We start from the raw sequence: 22,674 nt of genomic DNA on the forward strand, positions 1-22,674 counted from the left end.
GTCCTTCTGATAAGGTGTTTCCTAATGCAGATGAATCATAACACAACTTTACTGTTTAGCTAAATTATGGTTTTTCACATATCAAATTAAACTTTGGCCAAGCAGTCCTTCACTGGATCACTTTATGTAAGACAAATGACATCTCTTGTGGATTCTGTAATACCTTTACTATAACGTAATTCTATAGCACTCAGTAAATATTTTATCTTTTTTATATCTTAATTAGGTTCTTAGGGGGCCCTCAGCAATGAATGTTGACTGAGCCTCATGAGCACAGAAGTATTCAACAAACAAAGAAATGTACATAGTAGCTAAAGATCAAGATCCAAGCACTTTCTAACATGATGTTCAGACCTAATGTTTTGTAGTAGCATTCATCAGTGATGATCTCAGTGGGGCTAGAAAAGAGAAAAAGATCTTAAAATATAATGTAATGTGCAAAAAAAGAGAAAGTCTCTTTAATTTAGCTGTTTGTGACCACTTGCTCTGAAATTTACATATAAATTCAGGAAATGGAAGCAAATATTTTCTAAATATAGCTGTAATACCTGTATTTATATAGCATTGTAATAAAAGCTTAATAAGTGTTCAGAGTGTTCTAATGATTGCTTTTCCTTTTCTTTCATGCAGCTGATTGGATTTGTGTATGCCTGTTACGTGATCAGTATTTTCATGGAGGAAGAGGACAGCTGTAAGTACTGATACACACCTATCCATCTCTGGAGCTACAGTACCTGGGGTGAGACTTAGTCTTGCATTAACTACCAAGATGAAGAACAAAGTTTGTAAAAATGGCAGAATATGAAAGTCATGTACACAACAAATTTTGCTCAAACCCATACTTACACTGTAGTATTTAGGTACTACAAGTGTCAGGATTATACTTATTGAACTTGTTTGTAGGGATCTGTGAACCAGTCATACTGCTGAAAAGGATGTGATCCATGCTGCATATATACATGAGTTTTTCTATATGTATATTTAAATTTGAACCAAAGCTTCTGAAGACATTTAGTCTGTTTTTCCAAATGACAGTTTTATCGGCAGTAAAGTTAATGCAGATGACAGGTCAAGCCATTTACAGTGTACTGTATTACTCTCATCAATAATTAGATAGACCTATTCAGCACTTAAAAGTAACTAGACCACACATCAGAAATGTTGACTCCATGTTGTTAACATGCTTTTATCAAGAAAACACTTATATACATACCCATATATTGTTCAGAGTTTGAAAATGTGAATATCTTTTAAAAAGCATTTATCAAAAACAATTAAATGGTCTTTGGAAAAATATGAATATGTTGAATGCTTTGGTAGGAAGCTGTGTGAAAAGTGACTGTGAGAACTGCCTAACAAACTTGCTATAAGCACATGACTATCATAAGTATTCTTAAAAACAGTAGTGAAACTGCAATGATATTGAATGAGCAAACAGGAGCAAGCAGAAGAACAAAATTATTTAAAATAAAAGGATGTGTTTGTGTCAGTTACCTCCTCTCATATGTAAGGAATTAAGCAGTATACCTGCCTTTAGGGAAAAAAAAAAAAAAAAAAAAAAAAAAACAACAACAACAACAAAAAACACCTTTATAGCTATAGGATAAATAATATGCAACCAAATATTTATTCCTAAAGTTTTACTCATAAATCTTAACATAGTTGTTTTGTTTCTGCATAGAATAGCACCAGTGGGTGAGATAAATAGAGTACAAAAAAATAACTCATGTCTTAAGAAAGTATTTGGTAATATCTTGAAAATCTTATTGAAAACATAATTCAGGTAATTCATGGCTGTGATGGAAAAACAGACTTTTTGACTGAAAACAGTGTGAATATATTTTTCCACTGTTACAAACAATACTGTGTTCAGTTCTCCATCCTAATGTGACAGTTATTAGCGTCAAATCTATTTTCATGCTTTCATTTAGGTTTCTAATAGCAAGTAAATATAGCAAAGAAATTCTCAGATAATATTTAGTGGGAGGAAGTCATTAAATTGTTGTACACATTGTTCATTTTGAAAAGGCTAAAGGAACCTGGAGCAGTAAATGAGAAATATGAACACTTGGAGAAGCAACATAAAATGTAGGTCTTAAGGAGGAGCAGAAGCCTAAACAACGCTCCCTTAGAAAGCTACGAAGTGCTGATTAGTCAGGAACTGGTAGTATAGGATAGCTCCAAAGGTGAGGGTGGCAGCAAGATATACGAGATGTGGACTAAAGACTACAGAGAAACGGAGAGACAAATGTTCTTTTCATACAGCTGTGGTGAGTCATGACAGAATCTAAGGCTTCGTATTGATGTCGGGAAACTTTGTGTATGAGACAACTGCTAACAAAATGTAATGGGGAGGCTTCATTAAATGATCAGGAAGTCTGGCAAACTCATAAGAAAGACACAGGCTACAGTACTTTTAGAAAAGCAATGCTGCCTGTATGTGCACGCACGCATACAGACACAGATATCTATATCTGTGTCTATATCTAGACACAGATATCTATACTTTACTTTTTCCATAGGTGTTTTATATATTTTGTTTGTTTAGTCCTTCATAGTGTGCTTCACATATCAGTGTTTAGGTATGCGTGAAAGAAATACAAAACTCAGACCAAAGAATATAGCATATTCTTGGAAAATACCATCACCTGATAAAGAGTATAAGCAGTTTACATTTGGGGCCCCACAAGAGGGTTATTGTCAAGGTAATGGCCTTATTCACTTACAAAATGCATTTACCCCAGACCCTCTATCCTCTGACTGTTGAGTCACCATCTTCTGAGAGTTTCATGCTGTATGATATCAACGGAAATTTAAATCAATGAGAATGGACAATTGACTTATTTATTAAACAATAAAGCATATCAAATGCTAATGAGATAACAGTACCTAAAATCTTTCATTAGGATTGTGTCAGTTTCCCATTTTCACTTGTATGATTATAATCTTCCAGATTCTTGTGTGAATATATTATTATTATTATTATTATTATTATTATTATTATTATTATTATTATTATTATTATTATTATTATTATTATTATTATTATTATTTAGCAGAGGATTGTCTGGGACAGAGAAAAAAAAGCTGTGTGCTGGAAGTGGAGCAAACAGCAGAACATCTAGGAGGTTTAACAACCAGTGGAGTGAAATAATTTCTAGTTTGTTGGTTTTTAATATATATTTTTCTAAGATCCCGAATCCAGTCAGAAGCAACTAAATAGCTCTTTAGTAACTCACTTTGGGCTGATTTGTGTCTTAATGCCTATTTGTGTTTTAGAATCCTTAATTTTTATAGATAAATACATTAAAGACAAATGTTAATTCATTTATATTAATTCCACAGCTATGTTTTAAATGAGGAAACATCCATGCAAGGCACAGTGGGAAAATTATTTGGTTTGCTAACTAGAGAGCATAAAAATGAATAGGGCTTATTCTGGAAAAATTCATATTGTTAACTTGCAGCATAATGAACAAAATTTATTTAAAAGAGAAGTACAGTGGTGCTTCAAAATAGTCAAGTTTAAACTATTTAATGATTACATTAGGATAAAAGTTCAAGAAACTGTAATGAAAGAGCAATTTTACACATTTTAATATGGTGCAACAGGTTCCTTTCTTAGGTAAATGCAGCTATCATAGTTTTGCAGTAGTTTGCATATAAGAAATCCTCAGCCATCTGAGAGTCACAGCCTCCTTAATTAAATACATTCTGCAATATTCAGTGCATCAAGTTAACCCCAGTTCTTGGTCTGAAACCTGTCAGGCAGACTTAAAAATTAATAATAGCTGCCTGTTTAGCCTCTGTGCAGTGCTTAAATGGATTTTGAGGCTGACATTTTGGCTGATGGACACTTCTCTGAACAGTAATAATGCTTGAAGAAACATTTATTTCCAGCTATTGCTCACCTTTACCTACATTCCAGACTGTAGTTAACTTTTACTTAGAAAGAAGATGATAGCAGGTCAAAAGGAATAAAAAAGAAGACATGTAAAAGGCACGCTGCTGTAGTGGGGTTAATACCTTCCATCATTCATCCTAATGAAAAAGTCTATTTATATCTCTTCCTTTCATTTTTTCATTTCTATCTTTGTAGATCTATCAATCTATATAAGCCCTTTTGAAGGAACAGAATAAGTGAAATCCGTAATCATAAAAGCCTGTCACTATCCTGTTTGTGAATCATTTTCTCCAAAAAATGAACTCAGAATCTTGTTACCACCCTGTCAGAGTTACAGAATGGTTTTAATAAAGTGGAGTCTGGAGACTAGGCAAAATAAAAATGTTAAAAATGTTTTTAAATTTATAAATATTTTCTGGACTTTCTTTGAGAAACAATAGCATTATTGCTGCTAAATATTATTTCATAAATATGACATTGACACATCTCAAAAGTGATAGTTCTGTACTGTATGTGAGTATGTAAAGTGGAAGCTGAATTGCATATAAATTGCATAAGGAAAAAGACATGAAAATAGAGAGGAAGATTTATGACAAACCTACAATCGCTCTTTCACCATTCATTATAAAAACAAGACTGAAATATCAAAAGGTCAATCCAAGGAAGTTCAAGCCTCTTTTGTACATAAATGAAAATAAGAAAAAGGGCTTCCATTCATCATAAAGAAAAGTTTTATTCAACAAATGAAACCACAAGAACAAAGTTAACAAAAAAAAAAAAATGGTTTTTGTTTTTCTCTCCCCTGAACCAGTTGTTTTTAGATCTCTGCTGTATTTCAGAACAGAAGACAATAACCTGCTTTTTAAAAAGGAAGAGTTTCCCCTATACTGCGCTATCTATAGGAACCTCCACGTGCTATCATTAGACAAAAATTAAGTAAACCAAATTATTAACAACACTGAAAAACTACCACAATGCTTTATCTGACATATGGCATTACATTTATGCACATCATTGAGCATCTGTTGTCAGTAATCTAATGCAAGATAATTTTTTATTTGCTTTTAATTTTTGTAGTTACACAGGAGGTCCAGCAGTGATAAATTTCTTATAAATATGCTATGTTTTGCAAAAGGAATGAAGAGCTATCATAGTAGCTAATAGTAGTAACATATCCATATGTCTGTGTGATTACCTTTATGTATAAATATACATGTTTACTTAACTAAGCAGTATTTGGGAATCCACTACTAATATCTTTACATCAATTGCAATTTCCAATATGGTTGAGTCCATTTAACTCCTAAAAATATATGATTTTTATAATAAAACAGTTAACTTAAAAGATGACCAACAAAGAGGATACTGCGTTAAACTTCTATTGGGCATTACCAGATTTAAACATCCCCAGATGACGGCTATCTTAAACTATCTCACTGAAAATGAGTACTTGTGAAACTTTCCAAACAGTAGCCAAAGATCATCATTGAGTTTTAGCACTCACCACTTTATTAGGCCATAATGACTTTAGGTATTGAAACAAAATGTGCTGTTACTGACCAGCAGATGAATATGCTTGACACAGACTTTTTAAATGACGGTAAGTTTTGCTTCCTGGCTCTCAAACAGCACTATAGCTTCCAGGTTGAGAGTATTCTCCTGGGTTTTGCATATCTGCAAAATGACAATCAGTATTTTTGGAAGGCTTGAAAACAAATTTGCATCTGCTCATCTGGAAGAATGACGCAAAATCACAGAATTTGGTGTACCAGTTCTGGTAAGACAATGGCTGCTGTCATTACCTTGTAGATGCCCACTATAAAACAGAGAAGAGAAGCAGGTGACATACGATCAGAAATACCACCATAAGTATCCAGGAGGCTCCCTCAGCTCAGTGGTGGCCCAGGACAACCCCACCAAAAATTTAATGGAGCCAAATGTCAGCTTCCAGCTTCCACAAGAGAGGCCTGTCCAGTTGGGAGTTTACTGACTAGATGCAGACTCACCTCTTTGCTATCATGCTTACTCCACTTTCTCCCGTACAGTAAATATACAGGATAAACCTATTATTGCAACAATATTCCATGGTCTTACAGTCCTGTTAGTGTCTTCCTATATATCATTAGCCTTAATGTGTGAATTGACTGAAAATGCATGTTCAGTCCTATTTTGAACTGATATAGTGAATTCTGAAATATTTAATGAAGGAGCAAATACATATGGCACATTATACTATTTAAATTAACACTACATTCTTTTCTTTTCTTACTTTTTTTTTTTTTTTTTTTTACATTACTTTATTATACAATTGCCTGAACAAGCATTTGTTCTTGTTCCTATGGAAATAAGCACATAGATATAATTCAGAAAAACAAAAGTAAAACCTCTGAAGTAGCATAAAATAAAAACTGTTAAACAATATAAATGCTGAAGACCAGAAGAAATCTTGATCCTAGTTAAGTCAGTGGCAAAATAAATAAATAAATACATAAATTACAGTGGAGGCGTGATTCCCCCTTCTTTATTCTGCTATAAAACTGTAGATGAATAATCCATTTCAGGAAAACAACTAAGAACAAAACACCCATTCCATCCTCTGCTTTTACAGTCCTCTAGCAAAATGTACAAAATAGTCTTTGTTTCCAGATGTAATCTTCATGGACTGTTACAGAACACCTTGTTCTAGCTGAGAGATGGTCTTTAAATAATAGATAGTGCACAATATATAGAAGGGGAAGTCATGGCTCTGGAATATTCTAGCAGCAGCAAAACTTATCTGCCTGAAAGTATCATAAATTTAATGTGGAATGTAACATGTAAGGTTTATCCAAGTTGGGTGTAGATGAAGTATGAGAGAGTAGCAACATCTAAAAGACATATAAATGAATTCAGTTTTTCATTGATAAAGCATAGCCTGCTATAATATGCGAATCACATAACTTGAAGAAATTCTCCCTGAGTTTCTGTACCACTTGAACAAAATATTTTAATACATCTTCAGTAAAGAACTCATTTTTTACTGTAGGGTTGCCTCTAATTTCCTCTGCCATCACCAAGTTTAATTATGCATTAAACTCTGACTATCTTTTCTGGCATAGGTATGAAGATGATAGTCTAGATACTATTTTCATGCTAGCCAGCAGCTTATTTATTTTTCATTAAAGGATAGGGGTAAATCACTCATTATAAGAGTCCTCCAGTGCCTATCCACAATTCTTCCTATAAATATGAAATGGATTTTTTTTTTCCTGAAATTCAGTAGTAAACTATCACTTTATCACTTTATCACAAAGAATTTTTGTTGAATTTTTGTTGAATATTCCACAGAATATTAATAGATGAGAGCAGTAGCATATATGTGTGTGTGTGTGTGTATATATATATATATACACATATTATATATATATATATATTATATATATATATATATAATGTTTAAATGGGCCTTCATTTAAACATTTAGAAATATTTTTATGGAAAGCAAAATATTTTTGATTTATTTTTTGCAGGGCATACTAACATATTTCTCTGAACAGAGAAATGTGTCAGAACACTACCAGGGCATATATGGGCCAATTCTGACCTTTATGAATAAATAGATAAACATATATATATGTAGGTGAATGTGTATATGTGTATGAATGTGTGTGTGTATTGATATATATATATCACACACATATTTTGTTCCAAACATAGGTAAATACAAACTCCCCTTAGCCTTTAGTTGGTTTCCAGACTGATAACTAGAAAGGACAGCATTTAAAGGCTAGTTCATTACTACCTTATAATTTCCTGTTTTGCAAATGCAATTAATGTCAAACATTTCTGTTGTTGATTCTTAGCGATATGGTTTAGTGGAGAACTTGTTAGTGCTAGGTCAGAGGTTGGACTCAATGATCTTGAGGTCTCTTCCAGCCTAGACAATTCTGTGATTCTGTGATTCTGAATACTATATACCATACCCCAGGTATATATATACATAGATTAATATATACCTAAAAGACAATTTGCTTCAAATAGGTATATAATTATAATAATGCATTTTTCCTTTTACACCTTCCTTTAAGATTTCTTGGTTTACTACTGTAATAAATAATATTCTTACTAAAATGGAAATACAATTTCAATTTAGAGGCAATATATTGTATACTGACAGCTCGTTGACATTTCTTAGGTCCATTCCTTGGTCCCCAAATACTCACAGTATGCCCTTTTTTTTAAACTAGCAGATTTGATTCAAGCTTCTACTTAGCTAATTCAATATTGATTTAATTTTAGTCTCCACCTTCCACCTCCTTGGCCTTTCTGTTTAAATTAGATCTGCTTTTAAATGGATGCCATCTCAACCTTCTGTTGCCAGCACCTTAGCCTTTTCACTTAAATTGCATCTATTGTTAAATCAATCTTACTCCAGCATCCAGCATCCCTCTCCTGAGCTTTCCACTTGACATCACATACAGGCCTAAGTGGTGCCTGCTCCTGCCCCTAGCTTTCACCCAGCTTCTCCATTAAAATTAAATCTCCTTCCAAATCCATTTTCCACTTCCAGTTGCAACCTTCTTACTTTTTCATTTCTAAATGGCAACAGCTTTGTGTCTGTTTTAATTTGTAGAGCTTGAAAGGAAACTTTTCAGACTCCTGTACTTCCCTATAAATACCATCTCCTCCAAGTCTTAAGATACAGGTAGATGGGTTCTTCCAGTTTCTGGGCCTCAGCTTAAATAAGATCCATTTCATTGTTTTTGTTGCCTGAGTGGGAATTTCCCTTAGGCTAGTTACCACATCATACCTAAGAGATCTATATTGTAACAGCTTTAATTCATGTTTTTAGTGTGAGATGTGTAAGCATGGAATTAGTGGTGGGCCTGTGTTATGGAGGTGGCATACCAAGTCAAAGAGGATACACATTTAATGAGGCCCTACACCAGCAGGGAGCTGGCCATAAATTATCTTGGTAATACACTGGTAAGAAATCTGGGGATTCAGTGAGCTGAACAGTTACAATTGAGATAAATATATAACTGCTTCCCGTTATAAATATCTCAATGTGTTTGACAGGCTCAGAAGGCTCAGAAGGATGAACTGGCTTTTTAGGTGGTCAGAATTCTCAGTGTCTTTTCCTTTATGCCTACGTCTGGTCTGAGAGAGTGACACTGAAGTTTCATCTTATAAGAAAGAAATGTCCTCCCTTTTTCTTCCTTGCAGACAATAACCTCAAAAATGAACAGATCCATATTGACCAGATGAGAGAAGAGACTGTCACTAAATTTCCCTGAAGCTGAGATTTATATTCAATTCCTGTCTATCAATACTAAGCTTTGAAATCCAGTATTAAAAAAAAAAAAAAAAAAAAAAAAAAGGAGAAAAAGGAAAGAAAAAAAAAGAATAAAAAAAAAAAAAAGCCAAAGCTGCTCATTTCTTGTTTTGATATACTATGGGTCCCATTGCATGTAATGTTTCCCAATGTATATATGAACATGATTGCCTTACAGACCACTTGAACAATTACTTTGCAAAGGAGCTACAGTACAAATTCTAAGAGGTGGCTAACCAGCACAACTCAGTGAAATACATTAAATCAAGCTATGTCACAGTTACAGTCAGGTAATTTTGGAAGATAATGTGTTTGGTAATGTTCTTTCCCCAAGTATAGCAAAGTTAAACAAGTAAGAATTAGTTATCCATAATTGTAGCTGTCTCAGTTCTAAATCTAGTAAACCTAAAGACAACCAGCATGTTTAACCAAGATAGGTCGTAATTTTTTTCTTGGAAAAGGAAGGGATACCAATGTTGATTAATGACAATATCAAAGCAAGAGAAAGACCCATACAAATAAGGCATCACAAAGATTTGTTAGAAGAACCACAAAGAAAAACAACATATTAAAATATTTTTTGCAAATCCTTTTTTTTTTTTTTAATCCTATTGATTTTTACTGTAATTTATTATTTAGTTCTGTGTACTGAGTCTCTGATGCCATCAGGCTTTCAACCCTTCATAAAATAATCCTTCTAACTTCCTCCTATTTGTAAGCCATGAATTGTTGTCTATATTTTGTACTTTTCAAATTTTTTTAGTTGTAGTATTTCAATAGTCCTAATTTTCAGGATACAAAAGAAGCGGGATTTATAACAAGAGATGTTGTCTTATTAAATCTGTTGATTTAGCTAATACAGTTTTCCAGTTGGGTCTGCTGGTCATAAAAAGTATCACCTCTCCATAGAAAACTTACTTTTCAAGAATAGAATAGAATAGAATAGAATTGAATTGAATAGCATAGCATAGTATAGCATAGCTCAGTTTGAAGGGACCTTCAGCAATCATTGCGTCCAACTGCTTGACCATTTATTTCATGACTAACCAAAAATTAAAGCATATTATATAATTAAAACATATATTGTTCAAATGTCTCTTGAACACTGACAGACAAGGGGCTTCAACAACCTCTCTAGGAAGCCTGTTCCAGTGTCTTTACCTCCGTGGTAAAGAAATTTTTCCTAATGTCCAGTCTGAACCTCCCCTGGTACAGCTTTGTGCTGTTACCACATGTCCTGTCATTGGTTCCCAGGGAGCAGAGGCCAGCACCTTTCTCTGCTTCCCCTCCTCAGGAAGGTGCAGAGGTCCCCTCTCTAAGAGGTGTGAGGTGTGAGGTCCCCTCTTAGCCTTTTTTTCCAGACTAGATGACCCAAAGATCCTCATCTTCTCCGTATGGGGCATCCCTTCAAGCCCTTTCATCAGCTTTGTTGCCTTCCTCTGGACACATTCAAGTGTCCCTGAATCCCTTGAAAGGGATTCCTTGAAAGGATGTATAAATACATCTTTGTATACAACCTGTATACATCCTATATACATCCTTGGAAGGATGTATAAAAACATCCTTTTTATATTGCAGAGCCCAGAACTGCACACAATACTCAAGGTGATGCAGCACAAATGCTAAATATCTTACCAGAATCACCTCTTTTGACTGGCTGGCTGTGCTGTGTTTAATACACCCCAAAATGTGGTTTGCCTTCTTGTCTGCCAGGGCACACTGCTGCCTCATGTTGAGCCTACTGTTGACTGTATTATATTTATTGCAGTTAATCTGTGTTGGTTATGTGTTTTATTAGCTCTTTATCATAACAAGACTTTTCTTATGAATCCTCTGTGATTTAGGACATAGCTGGACTCAATTCAAACTTCATTTTACATTCTTTTGTCTTGAAACAGTAAATATTGACTGTTTCAATACAGTTCATTTTGTTAGCTGAAATTTAATCTCAGTACATCTGTGTTTTTCTCAATATTACAGTTTAGGTGAAGCAAAACCAAATAATGCTGTGTTACTCTCACCATTTATAAGATGACTCTTATTCCTTGGCATTGATTTCTGCACATTTTCTTTTCCTTCATAATCATTACAATTAATCAGGACAATGTGCTATTTTGTACGATTGTAATTCAAGACTCACAAGGCTTTCATAAAAATGTATTTTTTACTTCATCTTTCCTCAGGAAGAGAATTTTTTATTGATGAAGTCAGTATTGAATTATCTTTCTTTATCATTAACAGATTGATTCACTGATGGCTTCAAAATGAGTATTAATCCTGCTACATACTCTATTCCCCTTTTGCACATTCATCTTTCTCCTAATATGAAATGATACAAACTTTCTAACAATGAGAAAACCATTTTCCTAGCCATCATGTTTTCTGACACAAAGGACATTTATTTTTTTCCACTCCATCATAAGAAGTGTCCATCATCCACTGGCCATCGTAAGCTCCAGGTTTTTACTGCTCTATATTCTTAGGTCTATTTTCATAGCTGAGAATGTAATCATATATATTGGGTATTTTTGAAGAGCTACCTTGAGTGAGAAGAGCTTAATTAGTGAGAACGATGGTAATGCCAGGAAAAATGCCAGGATAAGAGATCAGCAAGACAACTTGAAGATGAAGAAAGAGCCAGAGAAAAGCAATAAACGTATGAGGTACAGTAGGTTTGCCCATTTGCAGAAAAGCACTTACAGAGACAAACCAGTGCTCACTGATGCACTTGGGTGTGATTAAGTAGAAGACTTACCAGGTGCTTCTGCAACAGCTCTAAAATGGAGCATAGTGGATGATCTTATTCTAGGGAAGACCGAGGGCACCATAAAAGAACTTAATAATGCATTTACAGAGACTGGAGAATGCTGGTTTGACACAAATCAAGAGAAGGATTATTTTGCTGGCTTGAAAAACCAAGGGCAAAAACAAAGGGAAGACCAGAGGTCACTAGTTTCTGCTCATCCAGAGAGATAAAACATAGAAAGGAGAAGACATAATCATAGTCATAAGAAGAAATAATGATCACAGGAGTTTATCCAGTTCTATTTCTGATCTGTAGACCTGAATTCAAAGAAGGCACAGTAGGACCACAAGCTTACCTGCTGGTTGGTCAAAGAAGGAGAATGTGGGAGTTTCTGCTAGCATGAGGAAAGGAACGTTCTATCAGTGCTGGAGGTAATTTTGTCTGCTTAGCAGAGGAAAAAAAGGTAGTTTGGAGTTTAAAGATGCTGAAACCATGGAAGACGTTGGGATCTACCTCCTCAAGGACTGAGGCAGACCATCACTACACATGATGATCATGTCTATGCTGTGAGCAGAATTTGCAAAGGAGGGAATTTACACAGTGCCTGACCATAAGGAGCAAATGTCATCTGGTAAATCAGGATTTCTATGCAGAGCTTCAGAGATGCTCATGGAGTCAAACGCAGGATGATAAATGAAAAGGAGGTTTTCGGAAGTGGAAACTGCTTCATCTGTGTGGTGGTTTTACCCTGCTGGGCTGCTGCACTATAACCGCTCTCTCACTCCCCCTCTTCTTCTCTCAAGGGCAGCAGGTCCCCCCAGACCCAGCTCCACTGGGGGCTCCTCCACGGGCTGCAGCATGGAGATCTGCTCCATGTGGGACCCATGGGCTGCAGGGGGACAGCCTGCTCCATGAGGAGCCTCTCCACAGGCTGCAGGGGAACTGCTGCTCCCTGCCTGGAGCACCTCCTGTCCTCCTGGTGCACTGACCTGGGGGGGCTGCAGGGCTGCTTCTCACTCCTCAATCTCCCAGCTGCTGTTGTGCAGCAGTTTTTTTCTCCTTCCTTCAATCTGCTCTCCCAGAGGGCAAACGAGCATCACTCCCTGGCTCGGCTCTGGCCAGGAGCAGATCCCTTTTGGAGCTGTCTGGAGCTGGCTCTGATCTGATACGGGGTGGCTGCTGGGCTCTGCTGACAGAGGCCACTCCTGAAGCCCTTCCCTAACAAAACCTTGTCACATAAACCCAGTACAATCTGAAACGTAAAACAAAGTTACACAATGTTAGTGTGCCTGATACTATGGAGAAGAAAATGCAAGATCAATATTTTGCTACAAAACCTCATACCTGAACTCTCATACTAATGGAAATAAATTTCACCAGGTTTGTCAAGTTCACATTACCTAGTTTGTCAACTTAAAGATGGTAGGCTGTAACTGGACCACAGCAGTTAGCTACTAGACAGTAAGGAAGGGTCAGGAAAAAGGGAGACTTTCCTGAGTGACTGCAAAAAAAATTAACAGGAAGAGTCATTAAGCAGATTTTAAAGCCCTATATTGAAAATATCACCATTAAAAAAAAAAAAAAAAATTGCAACATGGCCTGAATGTGACAGAACTGCAGTTATCTAGAGCTTTGAAGTAGATGTGTACAAATCTTTTCATTGAGAACTCCCAAAGAAAACAACACTAAATTTAAAAAAAAATAAATAAATAAAAAGAGAGAGAGAGAGAGAGAGATTATAAACTAGTACAATTAAATAGCAAACTCAAAATTACTTGATCTTACAGAATAAAAATGAGAGGTTAATAACATTTCCTCCCTTTGTGTCCATGCAGTTGGAGAACCACTCTTCTCTTCTGAGTCCCAGCCAGGTCTCTGGCTTCTTGAATTGCAGAAAACTTTGCTCACCCTCCCCAGTCCTTATCAGTGTCTGTTTTCCATCACCTCTAAGACCCACCTGGTTTGCTGTTCCTCTCCACAGCCGAGGCTCGAGGAGCAGAGTGCCAGCATCTTGTGGTGCCTCTCTCACTTGAGTCCTGTTCTGTGAACTGCACACAGGTGTACTATCCTGAACATCCTTAGCTCACTCCCGCTCAATCTTCACAAGAGCAGTGAAGATAGAAAAATGTGAAGCAAATACTATGTCACAGAGGTTGCTAGCAGCAAAGTTCAAGAACAGCCTTCCATCACTAGAAAAGTGGGAATAAAAATCCAGAATCACTCAATGATTAAAAGGGTCCCTCCTGTCCCATAACCTAAATTATTAAAATAATGTTAATATTCTTCTGTCATGAATAGATGACATGAACTTTCTTCTATGTACAGAAATCCAAAAGAAATTCCAATACAGAAACTCCAAATGTCACAAGTGTTTTGAAAAGCACTGCTTTATGCCAACTATTTGATTTGTAAATACTTTGCTCTAGGAAGTTTATCTTTAATTATTCAGTAGAATTGAACAGGTTATACATTATATAAGGGACATTAATTTTGCATACTAAAATGTCCGTGTCTTGTAGTTAAGGTTAGAAACAGCAGCTGAGATATTCTTAGATATACAATAATCAGGAAGAGTTAGATGTTGTCTTAAAGTAAATATTTGGATCATACTGACAAATAACTGGAGCAAACAGCAATTGGTATGTATACAAAGAACAAAATCCAGAAATAGAGCCATGTGGGACTCAACTGACAGGGAAAAAAAAAAGAAAAAAAAAAAAGAAAAAAAAAGAAAAAAAAAAAGAAAAATTAACAATAAAGGAACAAAACACCTAACTTGTGAATTAGCAATGAACTCTAAATGGAATAAATCAATTCCAGTTGGTCCTAGCATCTGTACTAAACATTTTTTAAAGAGGTGTGTAGTTTCTGGCACCAAACTCAGCAGCAATATAAAGCCACACTAATACATAACACATCTTCCCGAATCAAACTACCAAAAAAGATCAAAGCATATCTTCAAAAAGCAAATTCAGAGTTCTATCTCTTCTGAAGTCAGCTTGGACACATTTATTGTGAAGATCGTGTGTTAGGAGATGGGATTGAAGTTGTAGCAGCCTTCTATATTTAAGTCTTTATTCTTGACTATTCTGCCAGTTTAGAGGACTGACTGGGTATGCATAGCAAAACCTCATTGGCATTGTCTCTGTCTTGTTACTATATGAACTTAATTGGTAGGTGTAGTTTCTGGGTATTTATCATCTTCTATGCATGGATTATTTTCCTCTACCAGCTTAATTTGTATAAATGCAGTATGGTAAGAAAATTAATGGTAAGAAAAAGAGAGATTACATATAAGGAAGAAATTCTTCACTCAGAGGGTGGTGAGGCACTGGAACAGGTTACCCAGAGAAGTTGTTGTGTTCAAGTGTTCAAGTCTAGGCTGGATGGGGCTTTGGGCAACCTGATCTAGTGGGAGGTGTTCCTGCCCATAGCAAGGATTTGGATCTGGATGATCTTTAAGGTCCCTTCCAACTCAAACCATTCTATTGAAAAAAAAATAATAAAAATCCCAGAGCATTCTGCTTCAAAGGAGATTGAATTAGAAAGGGTGCCACAGAGGAAAAAATTAATAATTAGTGAAATCGAGTGAGCTAAGATTCTTCATTTTTCTAATTTTCTTACTGTACGAAAAAGACTATAATGACATATAAATTCTATATGGAAAATACTTGTACCAAGTTTATTATCATCCATATTGAAAGGAATAAGAAGTTACAAATAGGAATCATTTGTAACTTTCTTTGGCCATAGGCAGAAAGAAAGCTACCATTCACTTTCTTTGAAACAATCTTATTTTAGTACTAGCAATAACACCTTTAAATACAAACCTTGGGGGAAGAAGGGAGGGAGGGGGAAGCTTTATTTGTTTGAAGTGGTTTTAGATATATTTTCCATATGATTTTTTTCCACAAATAAATGACAAGTTATTTAGACATTAGTCATTAGTCAAGTATTTTAGTCATCAAGACAAAATTTAAGAAAAATGAGGAACAGAATAGTGACCTATATAGGAAGAAAATGCATCATCAGAAATATTTCATTAGGACAGCCTGGTAGAAGAATAATATAAGCTGTAGCCATGCAGACATGTATGGGATGTCTGATGCCCAAGCTGATTTGCTTTGCTAAACAGATGAAGCTTTGATATGTATTTAGAAAGAATACAGTAAAACATTTTAAACCAAAATGGAAAACTAGTCCTCAACAACTCAAGCTTCAAGTATGAATTTGCAGATAGCACATCATGAAAAAATGGTGTTTGCTTAAGCCTAAAAGAAAGAATCCCTACATATTTGCTGCTTTTTCTGGTTCCATGTTAGTGTTAAGTACTCAAGATAAGTATTTTTTTCTATAGACCTTATGGGTGATGACCATATTCTACCAGGAACTTTTACCCTGTAATGGGCATGAGTCCTTAATGACCTGAAAGTGATTGATAAATATTTCCTTTAAGAAAATACATGTAACCAGGCAGCCAGCCTGCCTTTTAACTTCAATAGTGGGATTAAATATCTGCCAAAGACATGGCATGGAAAATGTTTTGGAAAGATTTCTGATTCAGAAGGACTGGGGAAACTGGGATGAGAAGGTTTGAGCCACCTTCACCTCGTAACATCTTTGATGTTCTTCAGACTTCTTTCATCTTATTGGGCAGCTGCATCCTTAGAGAATAAAAAATCTGAACATCTGATATGAATATCTTGGTTGTCAAAACACTAATAAAATTAGAAGAGAGTTCAGTAGCAGAGACCATAGTTAAGATTTCCATACCAGTTTAAGGCAGCTTGTGAGAGAGTGTTTCCTTCAGTGCAGTCCTGCAGAGAAGTGTGGTGATCAGAGTAGGGCTCACATTTTAAAATGTGGGGCAGTTTTAAAAGGTAAAGACTAAAAGGAAAATTTGGTGCCAAATCATAATAATTAGAGTGGAACCATGAAATATTCCCCTTCCAGCTTCTGGTTATAAAAGTTTATGCAAGAAGTTGTTTCTCAGTAGTTTGCTACCACTTCTTCCTGTCTTCATCTTATTACTATCTTCTAATACTTCATAGAGACAGAAAAACAATCGCAGTGGCACATTATTACTGATGTGTCTTTTTCTTCCTTTCTTAATTGTCTTGTACATGTTTTCCCTCATTTAGACCTCTCCATAAATAAGAAGCTATTCCAGGTATCCTGCAAAGCAATGTGTGATTCTTCTGCCATATGACTAGAGGCTCAGCTACTCAGATGTAATATGAAGTCTGATAGTATTGGCTCCCAACAGATACCTGGATCAATCTGAGTAGTTCAGATATAAGAACAGTGTATCTTTTGACGAAAATGAAAAAGTGGAGACCTAATGGGAAAACAAACAATCAAACCAAACCCACAGATGCTTATCTGGAAAGTTTATATATGCTCCAAGTGCAAACATTGGCAAGTCTAAATTTTGGACTTCATGCATGTAGCACTGACTTAACATCAATTCCCCATTTTTACTTCTTTGTCAGAGGCTTTGGCTCCTTGTCTTACTACTTGTCACTTCAACTGGTTATAACCACCCCAGCTATATACTTTTCTTAATGAATGTGATTGCATTACTATATTGCCATTCAAAAAAATCTTAGCGCAGTGGGAAAAAATGCAGTGCAAAATAGTATTTGGAGCCCCATTGATTAAGAAAATATTCTGTACATAAAAGCACAAAGGCAAGTAGCTTCTAACCTGCAACAGGGGACAGCTGAAGGTGCTATCCACTCCAGCCATCATTTTGAGGGCTTATCCTGATTTATAAAATGGAGAGGCAAACATCAAGAGAATCTAAGCTATTTCAGCACAAGAAGCTGCAACTTTTACTAAGATTTATGCTATCTGCATATCACTGCTCTGTTCATACCCTGCACCTTCCTCCAGACACACTTAGGATGTGCCAGCTTTGAAAGGAGAAATTAGTAATATACCTATAAGTATACCTATATACCTATAGGCTGACAAGCTCTGGCAGCTGTTTGCACAGGGCCTGCTAGCAGGTCAGTGAGATACTGCCAGAGAAGCTGAATTACAGATGAGAGGGTGGCAAAGGATTTTTTCAGATGTCTGATTCTTCTGTGCTACCTTCAAAAGGAGAGGAAATTTTTGGCATATGGGTGAATGCACTGCATTAATAGTAGTGAGGCATACCTAAATGTCATCCTTCTACAAAAGAATAACCCTCAGAATTACTGATGACAGTGGATACACCTTCTTCAGCTAGCAGCATGTTGCACTTTTCTCACTCAGACAGATTATGACAACTATTCCTCTGATATGGCCCATGAGTGAATGAACATCATTTTAATGGACTACCCACAGTGGGCAGCCAGCACAAATTTGCACTTCCAAGCCCAGCAGGTAGTGAACTCTAAAAGAACATTTCACACTGGCCATTAAGCATCCAGCATGACCACAAAACTGAGGTGACACAAGGAGAGAAAAATTCCCTGGGAATATGGATCATGTTTTGCAGCCAGCTGCAGATAAAATAACCAGTTTCTGCTGTAACCTGCTATTATCTGTGGGGTTCTAAAAAATCCTCTCCCTAGGATTTTAAGTTTCTCTCTGCATGACTGTAGTTAATGACTGGACTCCATGGGGTGTTTCTTGTTTAGTGACTGAATATCTCTACTGATGACATGTTGCTTTAAAAAATAATAATAATAATAATAAAGCACAGAACTATAGAACTGTATAGAAAGTGATTTTATTTTTCATTGAACTTCCAGTTCTATGCAGCTTTCTGAAGTTAATTGTTGTAATCCTAAAACTGTATGGCAGGTATTATCCATAATCCATTAGTCAGGAATAAACAAAATCAGTTATTCAATATCAGCCCTAAACTAATGTTTTCCCCTTGGGAAACCTATACAGATGTTATTGCTCTTTACTTTTTCCCAATTAAACATGCATACATCTCTTTAGATGTATGCATCCTAAAATTTCAGTCAATGTAAAGTTCCATTTAACGGTCCTCCGCAGTCTTAGTCCTGGCAGTCTTCTAGACATAAATGCTGAAAATATCAGGTAAAATCAGAGAGAATTTTTAGAATGAAAAGTAACTTAATTCAAATAACTGATGATGATTCTTCATATTAAAGAGCTATCAACCGTAAAATAGAGTGCATAATAGAAAATGGCACATTCCATTGTCTTGTATGATAGAGCAGCTTCTTGCTTAAAGAATTATCTTCACATGAATTTTAAGTCAAACTTCAGCTTTAGTACTATATAATACGTCTTTCATTGCAAAATAGAAAGCCTCAGCTAAACGGATTTGAACAGCTCATCTCAAAACTTTTCTGATGGTGCTATTAAATATGTTTTCTTTGTCAGACAAAGACACATCAATGTTGCCAATCATTAATACATACCGACTTCATGTCTTTCTCCAAGAGACCTGCTTGTTGAACTAGTTATTTTAAATTCTCTCCCTGCTTACTGTTGCAGATTATGTTGGTGATTGCTGAGAGGAATGATGTGTAGTTCTGAAGTGGTGAATTATCTCAAAAGCATACTTGCTAACTCTATCATATCCTCAGAGAAAAAAAAAAATCCTCTTCAAAGAGCAGGGAAAACTAAGGTGTATAAATAACCCCCCACACACATAAATAACAATAAAAAAGAATCTATTACCACAGACATGATTTCTTCCAAAAATGAACCAGTAATGTTTTACATTATACATCTAGATATTTTATAAATCAGTTTTTACAAGAGTATATCTGCAAATGTATCTCTTGGTCCCATTAGTGCTTAGAGCAATTTTGACTTTTGGTGTTTTATTTTGTTATACCATTCTGAAGGGGGGCTGCAACATGAAAGAAAAGCAGTATAAGGAGAAGGTGAAAATAGGTTGGGTCTGACACTCAGACTGGGCTAGCTGGTGAGCATAATGTCCTGTTCAAGCAGTTTTAAGAAAATACTCTTGCAGCTGAGGGGATGCTGCATGATTGAAATACATCAAGTTCAGTTTTCATCTAAGCTACTCCTTTTCTGGGATCAAGAGAAGAGGCAATTAAAATCAGCAGCACCACTTCCACAGATTTTGCAGGACATTTCATCAGTCCTTCAGTCTCTAAACCTCATTTCTCCATCCCCCTCAGCCTCAATGAGCACTCTTTCGCTGTTTGCCTTGTACATACACAGTGCTGGGAAAGGGGCTGTTTCATATTAGGTGCTATGGTGGTTTTATTCAACTAGACAGCTGAGCTCCACCACAACCGCTTTCTCACCCATCATCCTCAAAGGGAAAGGGGGAGAAGATATGATAGAAAGGGCTCCAGGGTTGAGATAAGGACAGGGAGATCGCTCAACAATTATCATTACAGGCAAAACTGACTCAGCATAGGGAGATTAATCTAATTTATTACCTATTACTAACAAGCTAGAACAGTGAGAAAAAAGCAAGCTAAAACCACCTCCCCCCCCCCCCCCCCCCCCCGCCGCCCTCTTCCACTTCCTATCCCCGAGACGTGCAGGGGAACAGGGAATGGGGGCTGCAGACTGCCCCTGATGCTTCGTCTCCACCACTCCTTCATGGTCACTCTCTGCCCCTGCTCCACGTGGATGTCGTCCTTCCCGAACTGAGCCTGCGGGGGCTGCCCACAGGAAGCAGCTCTTCCAGAACTGCTCCCACACGGCTCCGTACTATGGGGCAGCTCCCCCCAGGTCCCCTGCTCCTGCGTGGGCTCCTCCCCACGGGCTGCAGCTCCGGCCCAGGGCCTGCTCCTGCGGGGGCTCTCCATGGGCCGCAGCCTCCTCCAGGCGACATCCACCTGCTCCACCGAGGGCTCCTCCACGGGCCATGGGCTGCTCCATGTGGGACCCATGGGCTGCAGGGGGACAGCCTGCTCCACCAGGGGCCTCTCCACAGGCCACAGGGGAACTGCTGCTCCTGCCCTCCTGCTGCACTGACCTGGGGAGCTGCAGAGCTGGTTCTCACCACTCTCCCATCTGCTGTTGCACACCAGTTTTTTTGTTTTTCTTTTCCCCTTCTTAAATCTGCTTTCCCAGAGGTCCAACCAACATCGCTCACTGTCTCAGCTGTGGCCAGCAGCAGATCTGTTGTGGAGCTGGCTCTGATCTGACATGGGGCAGCTGATGGGCTCTGCTCATAGAGGCCACTCCTACAGCCCCCCACTACCAAAACCTTGCCACATAAACCCAGTACAGGTCCTCATACAGTGATTAACATGATGAGGACATAAATTCAGTTTAGGATTTATAAATGTGTTTGTGTGTAAACAAATAAAGGCAGTTGCCTTTCATGTGACCAAAGAATCCTAATGTGATGTGATTGTCAGCTCTACATTGCTTCTGTAAAAAGCCCTCCTAAATCAGCAGAAAAATCATCTTCATCCCAAACTTGCTTTTAGATTTCTGTGGTAGCTTGGAACTGTGTCTTCTTGAAGCTGTTGAAAATCTTACCAAGAGTAACAAGATAGAAGATTTAGACTAAAGCATTGTAATTTAAAAATCATTATGACCGTAAAGGGAACCAAAAACTTATCAAGGGCAGATATCCCCACATAGTTTCTGACAGAAATGTTGAAAGAAATTGGAAGGATTCTGAAAAGACTTACTGTCCCCCAAATTCAGAGAAGATTCTGCTGCTTCTTCACATCGACCTGTTACCTATTTATTCTCAACTCAGTGGGCTCATTGGTTTGTCTTGTTTCCTTACTTTCATGAGTCCATTGGTTTATGAAAGTTGGGGAGAAATTAGGTTCATGAACTAAATAGTTTCCACCACTAAATTTCTAAACACTTCAGAAGGAGCAGAATCTGAATTATGAAATTTATGCTGAGATTGCTTTTGAAACAAGAAGCTAATTATTCCACAGTATTTTTTATCTACGTACTCTTCAGATATGTGAATAAGCATGTGTGCTGAAAGAAGCATGCATGTTTGGTCAGACAGCTGCTGCCTTGTCTGGCCTGGCACAGTGCTATGTGGACATTGTAGATGACAGACCACAGAGCCTTCTGGAAGACACTTCCACAGTATTTTTACTGGTTTATTTCTGTTATGCAAACCTGTGCATGTGTTTACTATTTTTTTAATATAATTTGTCCATACTTATTTTTCAGTTGACATACTTTCATTTCCATTTGTTCATTTCTGGCACTGTTGTATTTTCAGTTGATTTCATAGGCGGACTTGACACATACTCCTACCGACAGCCCCCCCAGGAGCATGTTGAGTTAAAGCCTGTAAAGCCTGTAGGTAAGGTTCTGGTCCTATGGACCACATTAATCCTTCTAACTGGACTGAAAGCTAACTTTCTCCTGAAATAATTTTGGCATGAGGTTACTAATAATTTTACTTCAATTAGAACTTAACTAAAAAATAATCCACATAAAACATGTTAGTAAGGACACTTTGTCATTGATGACACATCTGCTAAAACAAGGATTAGTAAATATCACCATGTCTGCTGTGACATGCCTTGGCTTAACACAAGGAGAGGCTTGCAGTAAAGGATGGAATTGTTTCCTGCTGACTTTTCAGCAAAAAAGAGAGCTAGTTTATGGCTCCTGCTTCATAAATCTTAATGGGATTAACCCATTTATAGAAAAACAGAACTTTCTAGCTACTCGAAAACAAATGCTTGCTGAAAAAATACTAGTTGGCTTAAAATCTGTAGAGTTTCATTGAAGCTTCATTATCTCTGTTGTCAGTTAAGATACTGG

General features: G+C 36.8%; 1 protein-coding gene across 2 annotated transcripts in view; it reads left to right on the top strand.

Annotated features, from left to right (window-relative positions):
- Nucleotides 1-22,674, top strand: part of NKAIN3 (sodium/potassium transporting ATPase interacting 3) — a gene marked incomplete at both ends in the record, with an annotated part of 372,746 nt that overhangs the window by 346,663 nt on the left and 3,409 nt on the right. The window contains 2 exons of one of the 2 annotated variants that reach the window (XM_082752335.1): nt 631-691; nt 22,124-22,207. In XM_082752335.1, coding sequence (XP_082608461.1) covers nt 631-691; nt 22,124-22,207 — 145 coding nt within the window. Of the gene's footprint in view, nt 1-630; nt 692-22,123; nt 22,279-22,674 lie in introns of those variants that run through there. The other variant, XM_082752334.1, reaches the window with a different exon arrangement.

The sequence above is a fragment of the Aythya marila genome, assembly GCF_965140915.1.
Source record: "Aythya marila genome assembly, chromosome: 2".
In the NCBI taxonomy this organism is placed as follows: Eukaryota; Metazoa; Chordata; class Aves; order Anseriformes; family Anatidae; genus Aythya; species Aythya marila.